Source organism: Martes martes (genome assembly GCF_963455335.1).
Source record: "Martes martes genome assembly, chromosome: 3".
NCBI classification, from domain to species: Eukaryota; Metazoa; Chordata; class Mammalia; order Carnivora; family Mustelidae; genus Martes; species Martes martes.
In genome coordinates, this window is record NC_137890.1 from 52,324,745 (window position 1) to 52,337,348 (window position 12,604).

At 43.3% G+C, this 12,604-nt stretch overlaps 1 protein-coding gene across 2 annotated transcripts in view; it reads right to left on the reverse strand.

The window, feature by feature from the left end:
* Nucleotides 1-830: 830 nt before the first annotated feature.
* Nucleotides 831-12,604, reverse strand: part of VWA8 (von Willebrand factor A domain containing 8) — a 330,448-nt gene continuing 318,674 nt past the window's right edge. For both annotated transcript variants that reach the window (XM_080798346.1, XM_080798347.1), the window contains exons 43-45: nt 5,746-5,844; nt 4,504-4,742; nt 831-2,224 (exon numbers count right to left, since the gene is read on the reverse strand). In XM_080798346.1, the coding sequence (XP_080654472.1) occupies nt 2,116-2,224; nt 4,504-4,742; nt 5,746-5,844 (447 nt within the window). In that variant the 3' untranslated portion in view covers nt 831-2,115. The remainder of the gene's footprint in view (nt 2,225-4,503; nt 4,743-5,745; nt 5,845-12,604) is intronic.

Below are 12,604 nucleotides of genomic sequence, written 5' to 3' on the forward strand. Positions count from 1 at the left end.
TCATTCCTCCTGGCACTCACGGGTCACAATGAACCTTCTCAGCATTACATGGCGCTACAAGACCCAGCTGGTTCAGAAGCTTTTCAATGGAACCCCCCCTGAGGCAAACAATGCATTTATTATAATGTCTTGGCCCTAAGAAGGGCCTGGGAACAGCTTGGAGTGGCCTATAATTAAGTACATTTAATAATAAAGGCACAAACTTCTTAGGTATTCCAAGAAGTGAAAATTAAACTCTTCTCAGCTCCTCTCTCTCTACTCCCCTCCCCCATCATCTTTCCCTTTTACAAATAAGTCAGGAGTCACATGTTTTTTTGTTTGTTTGTTTTAAATGACAATTGCAAGGATGTCTGGCCAGTGAGTGGGGAAAGGGAAATTGAATTACATGAGAACATTCTTCCCATGTTTAAAAAAATGGCTTCTGCTAATTCAGGTAGTTAGGGGACAGGCAGGATTTGTTAAAAGGCCATTCTGTTATGGACTTGTGGATTCTGGGCAAAGCATTTTGGGGCTGTGGCCCTCTTGCAGAGGGGGCACCCCCAAGGGGTTCAAGTTGTTGCTCAGCCCAGGAAGGCCCGGTGAGAGGTGTCCCTCCAGCAGTGGCTTCTACCCTCGGTCCCCACGCGCTCCTCTGAGTGCCTGAATGGGTTCACGGAGAGTCCCAGGGAGAGAAGAGAGCTCTCTGAACCGTGGTCAGGCTGCAAGAAAAGGAGCAAAAGCTGCAAGAGCTCATCTTCGAGGTGGGAAGCAAGTACGAAGGGGTCCAGCCCAGCCCTGCTCTGCCCCGCCTGACTGTGAGGCAAAATAAGACGAGCCATGCGAACTCACTGGACGGGACTGCATTGGGAATCTGATCGTTTTTATTTCTTTGACAGCTGATAGGGAGTTGGGGTGGAGAAACAAACGGGTGTTTTCTTTCCTATAATTCACTAAAATCAAATGAGCCTGTATAATTTCATGCTAGATAGGCAAATAAGGTAATATTATTAACAAGACTGATTTTTCCAACTTGCGACAAGAAAGTACCCATCCATGGGTGCTCCCCACAATTTTGACTGCATCACTGGTGGAGAGGAACTTCTTATATGGTTGAACAGAGTCTCACTCTGGCTGTAGCATTTGATTTTAAACAAAATGACATCAGGCCTGTTGATAAATAAAGGTCAACCTAAGGTAGGTGGAAATAAGGTGCACTTGGAAAGAAAAAAGAACGTGTGTGTGTGCGTGTGGTTTTTGTTTTTGTTTTTGTTTTTTTTTAAACAGCTAAAGAAATCTCCAGTTCCCATTAATTCAAATATACTGCCCTGTTTTTACTTTGCTGTAAGTAAAACCATAAGCGTTTGTTATTTCAAGCATTACGTTTTGGACACCAAAGTATGTGAAACTTGTGAGAAGCACTGGAAGAACGAGAAGACACAGGAAGTTCAAGGCAAGACAGCCTTTAGCATTCCATGATGGCAGCATGGAAATCGGACGTTTGCTCTTCATTATTTAAAGAGTCTTTTAAAAGTCAAATGGGAAAGGAAGCAATGCCGGGATCTTTCGATTCCTTTTGGCTTTGGCCAAGACAATGTAATTATTGAAAAAAATCTAGCCTTTTATAAAATAACTGCTGTTAGGAGGCTTTGCAGTAGGTTAAATACTATAAAAATCATGGAGGAGAAAATAAAATTAATTATTGGACAGGAGCAAGATGGGTGAGATTACACAGACTTTTATCTCAATGGCAGAACATGGCATCAGAATCACTTCTGTTACCTCAGGTGACCAGTCGTTGCGTTAAGGCAAAAGCAAGGAATTCTCTTCTCCTCTGGTTTCTGGATACAAACCAAGCACCACAGTTCTCAAATTGCCTTTGTTGACTCCTGACCTTTTATAAAACTCAGCTCAACTCGCTTTCCCCAAGAACCCATCCCGGGTGGTAGATTTCCAGGCACAAGCTCTCCTCCGGCTGCTTTCCTGCGCTGTGATTCCTGAGCAAGCCCAGGACGAGCCAGGAGTGCCAGAGTCCTCCAGGCAACGTGCAGGGTCACAGCTGTCGTCTTTTCTTTGGCGGGCTCTTTATTCCTATCTTATTTCAGGTCCCGGGGTCATCAGGGTGATGAAGGGCCTGCCCTAAACAGTGGACAGCATGGTGGAAGTGAAGATCTGTTGTAAAATCTGGGGGATGTCCTTGGTATCCATGGCAACGAAGGACCGGCCAGCTGGTAAAGTTCTCTGAAGCCTGCCCGGATGGAAAGGGAAAGAAAAATTACCATTGCAAATGGGGGCTCCCCTTCCACTTCCTGCCCGCCCCCCAACCACAGCATCCAAAGGAAGTTTTTACTTTCTAATACCTTGCCCCTGCCTACCACGGAATGGGTTGTCAGCAGGCAATGAAAGGCTTGGAAGGGCCACAGAACAGAGGGAGGGAGGTACACTGAAAGCAGTGAACCAAAAGAAAGCTCTTTTCAGTGAGAAAATCAGTTAATTTGAAAAGAAGTTTCCTTCCTTTTATTACTGTCATTTCCCGGTATTCCCTTGGCAGAACAGAGCCCGAGGGACGAATCTGGGATTAGCTCACCTGGGTCCCACAAATACGTGGACCTCACCCTGCGCTTCTAAGTGCTTTCCCTGCCTTAGAACACAGGCCCGGAAAAACGCTGCCCAGCCAAACCCAGGTGGTTCTTTCTTTCCCTCTCTCTCTCTCTCTTTTTTCTTTTTTTGGCCTCACATCATGCAGTGTGAAGGGCAATCTGGCTTGCACAGTTGCAGCTCTGATGACACCAAGGTTATATAGGCTTATGATAATTATTTTAAATGGCGATTTATCATCTGGAACAAAGGGCCATTTCTGAAAGCAATGAAAGTACAAGACACAGTTCTATCCAAAAGAACGCCTCTTTTCACTGTGCCAACAAAGTTTGGTTTTGGAATGACATTTCATAAAAGTCAACCATCCTGTGTTGTATCATACATTTGGCATGCCTGGTAGACCAGCTAATTCTGCAACATATCTTTTGCCAGTGGATGTTGGACCATTTCCCTAGGAAACCACAAGGGTATTATTGTACTTTCTTAAGTATTCAAACAGGATCTGTTCACTAGAAAGACAAAATAGCTATTTCAGCTCAACCAGTATTTGCTGAACTTGCTGTCTGCTTAATACTGGGCTGGTCCTGAAAGAAATCTGGGTGGAAAAGGCATGGCTTGCATTCGAGGACATGAACATTCTAGAAGATGCTAAAATATAAACCTGAGAAAAATGCAGTCAGTTGTAATAAAGTGACAGTAATGACATGATACTAAGGCAGTTCTTAACCTTACTCCGCAATCCTGCAGCGGCGAAGGGAATAGAAAAGATGCCAGCTCTTTGGAAGCTAAAACGTGTCCTAGTCTACACAGGACTCTGTATCTCAGAGTGTGACAGGTAAAAGACAGGAAGAACAAAAAGCTATGTGTTCTGGGCAGGAATGTTATTTTTGGGGGGTGGGGGAGCTCTACTTTCATTTGTGTTTTCTGCTTCATACAAATATTTCAAGCGGAGAAAAATCACAAGTTCTTTCTGCTCATAATTCAAAAAGATGAATGTTGGTGTGTTTGAGAAATCAGAGTATTTCCAGATCTCTCCTCTCAGTTCATCCACAATGGTATTTGTTATCTGACCATAAACTTCTCTAGTGAATATTCAACACGTTCAGTGTAGCGTCTTACTCTACATTCTTTCTTTTTTTCAATTATTTTTATTAACATATAATGTATTATCTGCCCCAGGGGTACAGGTCTGTGAATCATCAGGCTTATACATTTCACAGCACTCACCATAGCCCACATATTCTGTCTTACATTGTCTCCCAGTGCTTCACCTGCCTATCTCCTCAGTGAGAAGGGACATATACACATTTAAGGGGGGATATCTAAGATATCTATATATTATCCGTGCATGTCTACTCATGCATATTTATGTGTATGTCTCTCTGTTTCTGTATACAGATGTATACTATACATGTATATACACATATATACTTTCTATATCATTTATATACACATTTTATAGACACACATACATATATACCATCTCTCATACTGGGAAACGTTTGTTACTTGGATATGATGTTTGCTACTTTGAATACGATTTGAACATGAAATCATATTCAGAGTAACTGAACTGATTAGAACTGAGCTTGAGACTTCAATGTTAAGTGCCAGATATATAAAACATTGTCTAGTTTATCAGAGGACAAATCAATTTGTTAATTATTCTATTGTTGGTTTAAATAGAAGATGAAAAATAATTAATTTAAGACTATTATTGCTCATCCAAACATAAGAGAGGGTGCTCTGTCCTCTCAACTGGACTACCAGCGCCTCGAGGGTAGCAGCCCTACCGGGTACTCTTCCCTCTGCCCCCCCAGCCCCACCCCACTGCCCCTCATGATGCTGATCCCATGAGATGGCATGTGTTAGGCAGGTATTCAAGCGTCTCTCTGTTTGTCCTTTGCCGTATCCCGAGGTGGCCCTTACCTGGTTGCTTGATCACCTAAAGATCCAATGAAAATGGCAAAAGCATTTACTTGAGGGTTGCTTGTCAGGATCTGGGCAAACCTGGCAGGATGTATTCCGTATCGTGACAGGTTTGCATCACTTAAGACGATGACGAAGTACTCGTCGGCTTCTTCCTTGACAATCTCCTTGATGGCATGTTCTGTCCCTTCTAACGTGTGGTCCCCACTCATGCAGAACTGAGCATGGGCATGCATTGTCTGGGAGGAAGAGACGGGGCGCAGAAGCCATGGGTGAGAAACTTTGTAAACAAACATCATGATATTTCCATTAATCAGGAGAACGCACAAATACCGATTATTATACTCCAACAGGAAGTTTCTAAGTGAGTTCTATTTAATTTGCACCTTAGAGTGACAACATACACAGTGATGTTCGTATGTGGTTAAGACTTTTTTTAGAAACAGGAAATGTTCCCAGACTTCCCCAGCAGCACTGACTCTTGAAACTCAAGCTGCCACGTAAAGAAAAAAATCGAAGAAAACATCCATCTTGGTATCTCTCTCTCTCTCTCTCTCTCTCTCTCTCTCTCACACACACACACAGTGGTAGGCAGATTTCCACGGCAGTCCCTAAGATTACCGCTCCCTGGTATACACAGCCTGCATAGTCCTCTCCCCTTAAAGGTGGACAAGACCTGTGAGCAGACATGACACGGGAGAAAAATGAGGAACGGGTTGAATTCCTAATAAAGTTGTAACACTAAGCACCGCACTTACAACAGCTATAGAGGAAATTTACTTTAAGCTCGTGGTATGTATGTGTTTCTACTGTAGCTCTAGGTATGTGAAATTGAATTTATCATCAGAAGATACTAAGGACATAAAATTGGGGTTGGAGAGTTCTCTAAATGGGTCATTCTTTTTCTTTTACTGAAATGTGTAGGGGCTGAGCAGAACTGCAGAGGGTACAGGAGGGGACCCAGGCTGTAGAATCTGGATATAATCCCAAGTACACTGAGAATCTGTAGGGAACAAAGTTGAAAATTTGTAGGGTGGAGAAAAGGATTTTAGGCGTGATGAATGTTTTCCCAGTTTAATGCCTGAATATGATGAGTTTAATGCCTGAATATGCCTGTAAAACAGGAAGTCTTTTTCTTTCCTGTAACTCCTGCTGCCTCAGTGAATCTTTTCAGTGATCAGCAGATACTTTACCTAATCTGGTAGAAGTTTTCACAACAGAGAGGTGACTTAATGTATTTACCTTCAGAATTTCTAGTCTTTGCTTATTGTCCTTGGGCATTTTGTTAAGTGGAACTAGACCAATATTGTAGCCATCTCCGGAGTGTCCAACGATGTCATACTACAGATGAGAGAATCAGAGAGGTAAGAGAAGAACTGTCACCAGACCTGTAAGCCTCCGACTCTCTGGGCGGCCACTAGACATAAGGGCTCCACCGTTGGCCCCGGACAGCAGGTCCAGAGAGACAGATGTGTATTTATCCACAAAGGCAGACAAACTCCAGGCTCCTTCACTTCTGGTCCATCCTCTTCTGTGATTTCTGCCCCAACAGGAGGTAGAAAGTATGACGAGGGCTTTGGGCGCTACCAAGAATTCCATTCTTAACTCTCAGGGGAGAGTTCAAAAAAATCTCACACACACACACACACACAGTGGTAGGCAGAATTCCAAGGTAGCACCCAGGATTCCTGCTCCCCAGTGTACACAGCCTGCATAATCCTTTTCCCTTAAGTGTTAAATGAGGGCAGCATCTATGAATATGATAGGATGTTGCTTGTGATTATTTATTTTATGTGGCAAAAATGATTCTGCAGACATAATCAAGCCTGCTGACCAATCGACTTTGAGTTCATCAAAAAGGGAGATTATCTGGGTGGGCCTAATTTAATCATATAAGCCCTAAAAAGCAGAAAATTTTCTCCAGCTGGTAGCAGAAGGGAAAGACATCGAGACTTGAAGTATGGGGGGATGAGACATGTGAGAATTATCTGTGGCTGAGATGGGGGGGACGATGATGGGGATCTAGGAATGACCCTGGCTGACAGCCAGCAAGGAAACTGGGACCTCAATCCTACAATGACAAGGAACTGAACTCTGCCAACAATCCAAATGGGCTTGACAGCAGAACCTCTAGGTCAGAAGCCCAGTCTGACTGACATCCTGATTCCAGCCTTAGGAGATCCTGAGCTGAGAACCCAGCTGAGTCTTCCCAGACTCCCAAACTCCAGAACTAGGACCTGATAAACGGGTGTTGCTTTCAGATGCTACGTTTGCAGTAATCTGTCACACAGCAATAGAAAACACGTTGCCTTTTTTCCCTGAATGCAAAAGTGAAATGTATTCACCACAGAAATCACAGAAAAGCACAAAAAAGAAAGTAAAAATTATCTGAGATCCCATTAGTCAGAGATAACATCTGTTAATGTTTTCTTGTGTAAGTTTTGAGGCTTTTATTTCCTTTCAGTGTATATGTAAGAGGTTGTACACTCACTCACACATGCACACACACACACACGTTCACATCTACAGCAACAGAACTTTCAACTGAAATGGATAACGTTCACCATATGGGTTTTATAATCTGCTTTTGTACTCTAGTGTATGACATATATTTTTTGAATTTAGGAAATACCTTCTTAATTCTCTGTCTCACAATGCATATGAGAAAAGGCCAGAGCTGAGTGGGGTGCAGCATTTTTATGGAATCTGGAAAGAAGTTTGGGACCTTGAAGCAACTCTAACTGGAGCAAGGTGGTTTTTAACTGCTGGCTTTGCTCCCAAATTCCCCTCTCCTCTCCTATCTCCCTCTGAGAATGTTCATGCTGCTGATGTGAAGGTTAGAAGAGACTTCAGGGTATCTGGGCCACTGGGCATATGTAAAGAAAACTCCGGAGTGTGGGCAAAGATTTTCAGGAGTACTGGGAATCCCACAGAGGGACAAAATGCCCAAGATTCACTGCTTTCTATTGCCGAACCGACCGCTCACCAACAGCTGTCTTCTGAACACCTACCACGTGCAAAACATGACTCTAGGTGTTGTAGGGGAATGCAGTAGTTTCCTTTCATGTCTATTCCTTTTTAACTGCTGAGTTCTTTGAGGCCATGCCTTATTCATCTCTGAATTTTAGTATCTGTGAGTGTGCCTGGTGTGTTTATTGCAAAGATGCAATCACACTGGGGTAGTAAGAAGTTTTCCTTTCCCATGTGGGCTACATTCTTTTACAAATAAGCTGTTTGGAAGCTGGAATGCATTTTCCCCCACCATGTGATAAATGGTGGTTAGTCCAAGCTAGCTGACAAAAAACCCCCGTACTGTAACCAAAACCATTGTACTTAAAATACAACAAGTAGAAAAATTCCCATGGAAATAATTTTGTGCAAAAAAGAGGGAGTCAGAAGGCAAATTGAGTTCATTGTGGAATGTGCTGGAGTTGTGCATTTGGGGGGGCATCAGAGTGGAAGTCAAGTTCATGGAGTCAGAGATGTGGCTGTCCTCCCCAGGAGGCAGACATGTCTGCCAAGGGCAAATGCACAGAGAGAGGAGGGCAAAGGACCCCTCTGACTGAACCCTGGGGAGTATCGTCCTCGGTGGGTGGAAGGACACTGAGCTGAGTGGAGAAGACACGGGAAACAGCACTTGGTGAAGCAGGATAAGGAGACAGCCGTGGAGAGACTGTGTAGGGTCTCAGGGAGGGGTTTGGACCTGTGCTGAATTACACTAACCGCAGCCTTCCCAGAGAACGGTGACTAGTGACCTCTGGGCCTTAGAATCAACAGCGACCTCTGTGGGGACAAGATCAGTGAAAAGTTTGTGGGATAAGAAAGAAAAAGGAAACAGCATCTAGAGGGAGTGTTGGGGGACAGCTGTCTGTGCATTTTGTGGGTGGCAGAAAGGGTGTCATGGGGAAGGAGCTCAGAGTCACAGTCAGGCTCTAGTTTAGACAAGGAGGGAGGACGCTCCCTTTTCTGAGACTGAAAAAAGGAAGAAAGAATGGGAACGGACAGAGATAAGTGTATAATTGGAAGGGACAGGTATACGAATGAAAGCCCACATAAGATATCTAAATATTTAAAAACTATCTACCAGGCTACAAATCATTAAATAAGATCTATTCTATTCTCCTCCTTTGATCGATAAATACAGATTGTAATGACCTGGAGAGCCAGGACTCCTTAAATTCTGTGCAAGAACAGGGTGGTGTGGGTGGCACTGGCCCCTGGCTTACGGCCCAGGCCCTTCCCTTGCTGGACTGGTTTCTGTCCCATTCTGTGAGGTGTTTCCTCAGCACATGCGTGCATACCTAGCTCTCTCATGCCACACGCCATCATCACCCTCCACACAGTCACCCCTGGGCCATACCTCAGGCCCAGGTGTTCACAACATTGGCTAGTCTGCCCTAAGAAGACAGACCTACGAAAGGGACCCACGTAGGCCCTGGAAGCAGGCTTGGGCTCATCTGAGTTTTCTTGGGGAATCCCAGAAACCAAGAGCATGATTGGAAAATTGGCTCTAACTGAATATACCCCACTGGCCCCACAGACTCTTCACTTCAGGGGAGGGGTATGGTCAGAGAAGAGCCAGAGTGGGGTCTTGTGCAGGGGCTGAGACAATATTCTAGGCTTGGTTTTAATATATTTTTTTAAATTAATACTAAAGATGATACAAAAGAATTGAAGAGAAACTGACCAATACCTTAAAAAAGCTTGATAGCAAATGCTTTTTAGGGATGTAATAAATTCCACATGTGAAAAAAATATCTCCTTAGGATAGTTTGCTATCAGTCTAGTGAAAAGGTAACAGAACTTGAACCCTAAAAGCTGCACAGCTCTTGACAGTGGCTAACTGCTGTACTGGCTTCAGTAGGCGCCTAAGGTCCCCTCCTTCAGCACTGGCATTGGCCTGGATGTGGAGGAAGCCTGCCTGATTCCTCCATGGACACATGCTTGAAGCCCTATCAAGTCTGACGGGACAATGGTCATGGCAGGAACTGTCTCAAGCCAAGAATAAAGTTGTCCTGAGAAGGTGCCAGGCAGGCTGGCTTTTGTTAGGAGCCTGGTGAAGTCATCTGTTCAGCGGGATCTTACACAGGAGGGGAGAAGATCAGTTCCTCGAAACTGAAGTGGGTTTCTCTTATTTGGCTGAGGCAAGAGGGCTATAAATGTGTTAGACTTTTCCCTCCCTATTAACTGAAGGTTGAAATTCTTCCTAACCAGATGACCGTGGGTGAGCTTCTACGAATATGTATCTGACCATGTGGTCTGCTCACGGGGCTGATGTAACTGGTTACCACGAGGAAAAGAGCTGGTTATTGAACAAAGAGCAGCCAAAGGAGCTGCTGGAGGGTCTTTATCAGAAACAGATACTGGCTGATTAAATACTTCAGAAACATTTTAGTAACTATCCATCCATCATTTGACTGACTGATCTACCATTATTTGCCGGGGAGAAGAAAGCATACTATACTTTTTCACACAAGTGAGATAAAGATAGGTGAATTGCCCATCTCTCTTCCTCCCCCCACCCCCTTCTCCCCTTCCTTTCTTTCTTTATGGTAAGGAAAGTGCTATTTGCAGAAGGATCCGCCTTTGTCTGTGCCGGGTTAGCACTGCAAAGGCAGAAAAGACACACCTAAAGGATAGGATGAGGCTTATAAAATGGTTTGCAGGCTCTGGTTCTCATTTTCCAGACAGGCTTGGGGATTATTCTGCACCCAAAGTAAATAAAATGCTTGAGAGGAATCCAAAGTACATTCAAATGTGGACCATTCCCTGGTGTTACTGTAGATCGTTTTAAGCTTCCATTAAAAGCAATACTTCTATGTCGTAATTATCTAGTATCTGCTATCCAAGGACCTCAGCGTGTTTCACAGAGAGAAATTTGCTAATCCTCAAAACTGTCTGGGCTAAAGTACAGAAACTCATTCATTTCCCTTCTCTAACCCCTGATCCTGTCTTTTCCCCCTCCCCGCCCCCGTCTGGCTCCTGCTGTGATCACTGTTGAATCAGACTTGCCAGGGTCTCAAGCACACTCTGCATGTGGAAGATCACGGAGTCATTAAATAAGAGCCTCACTGTCATTATCAAACCCCCTAATGTTTAGATCGTAACCTTCTTTAAGCAGCTCAAAATTTATATTGTCATGACTTCTCTACTTCTCAAGGTATCCCCTGAGTCCTTGTAGAATCTTGCTTTTAGCACACACATAAATAATAAACCACAGTAGTAAGGGACAGCCTCAATGAAGAGAAGGCCAATTTTAATACTTCTTTGCTTTAGAAGCCTGCTTAAATGCCCTTTTGCTATATTTTCTTTTGAAAATCTCATTCATTTAGAGAAAGGTGTAACAAATGAAAACAAACGCTGAGTTTCAGTCCAAGTCACATTTATCACCAAGTAAGAAGGCGGATTTGTAATATGGAGACTGCAAAGAAATCTCAGCTTAGAATCAAGAGCAATTAGCATTTTTAAAAAAGATTTTATTTGAGAGAGAGAGAGAGAGTAAGAGAGAGAAAATGCATGAGAGAGGAGAGGGTCAGAAGAAGAAGCAAACTCCCCGCTGATACACTGCTTGATCCCAAGTGCTCCGAGGATCAGGATCTGTGACCTGAGCTGAAGGCAGATGCTTAACCAACTGAGCCAACCAGGCATCCCTAGCATTTTTTTTTTTTTAATGAGTAAGATTTATGTTTAGGTTTCTATGGAGAAGGATAATCATCTGCTAACTTTAGGAAAGGCTATGCTTTATTACACATCCACATTATAACTAGGTATGAGACAGTGTCTGAGGCTATTTCCGAAGACCGACGATGTGTGAAACTCTAATCTCCTTCTAGAAATTCCAAGTTACCATTCTAAGATGGCATCACTGACAGTGGGTAGCAAAGGCTTAGGAGATGAATATGTGATTTCAAAAGTCAAGAGAAGTGCCAACAGAATCCTAAGGTGTTAGTTAGCCAATAAGCTACAGTAGCTAGTTAACCTTCCATCGTATTGCAGAAGTCAACGTAAAAACAGTGATGACCTGAAGGTCAAGGATTCTACACTTAGCTCTGATATTAATAAGCTTTCTGACCTAGGGCAAGTCACTTTTCTAAATCTTGTTTCTACCTTATAAATGATGCTGGTGTAGATGACCTCTAACATTATATGCTTTTAAGTCACTTAACCTGTCTGACAAATAGGAATAATCTCTGTTTTATTTAACATCACAGGGTCACTGCAAGTATAGGGCAATACATTTAATGAGTAGAAGGTCAATGTATACTTCTTCATAGTTATAAACTGCTTCTATATATCTCATCTCATCTGGATTCTCTTCACAACCTTTGGGGCGGGTATTCTTTACCTCATTTCACAGATGAAGAAATCAGTGCCTGGAGAGATGAACAGCATTTCCTAAGGTCAGAAATTGAGTGTTGGCAGAGGTGGGAGCCAAACCCAGGTGCCCTGACTCTAAATCCAATGTCTTTACCATAGAGAAATAAATAATCATTCCCCTTCCTATCGTCCCCCGCACCCCAACCTCTTTGGTCAATACTTCTACCGCAACAATGGAGTCCATTCTGAATTCCTTCATGTTGAATGGACCCAGAGAACTCTGCACACCCTTCTTTGGTCTTATCTCCATGTTGCAATAAGAATTTATTCAAAGCCTAAGCATGATAAGATGACCAGTTTCTATTTCCAAATGTGTAAAACATTCCTGAGGCATCGGAAGAAGGTTCATTATGGACACTGAGCTAAGTTGTTGATAGAAGGAATTTTCCCAGCAGGTGCCAGTTTGTGAGTCATATCTTTCCACATCCTTCTGAGAATTAGCCCAGCCTTTTTGACCAAGATATCTTTGAGAAAAGTCATGCCTATTACACCTCACATGAATGATGAGGTGCTAAGGGGAGGAAAAGACAGAGTCCTTTATGTAAATGGTACATTTGCTCCTGGATCACAGCTTTGTCAAAATACTGATTGGGCAGAAATAAAATGGCTGAAAAAACCAGGGATAAAACATCCACTAAGGGCCCTGAGGTGGGAGTCTGAAGTCCTGGCTTTTTACCATGGAGCTGTGTGACCTTGGGCAAAGGACTTAACCTCTCTGGATTTT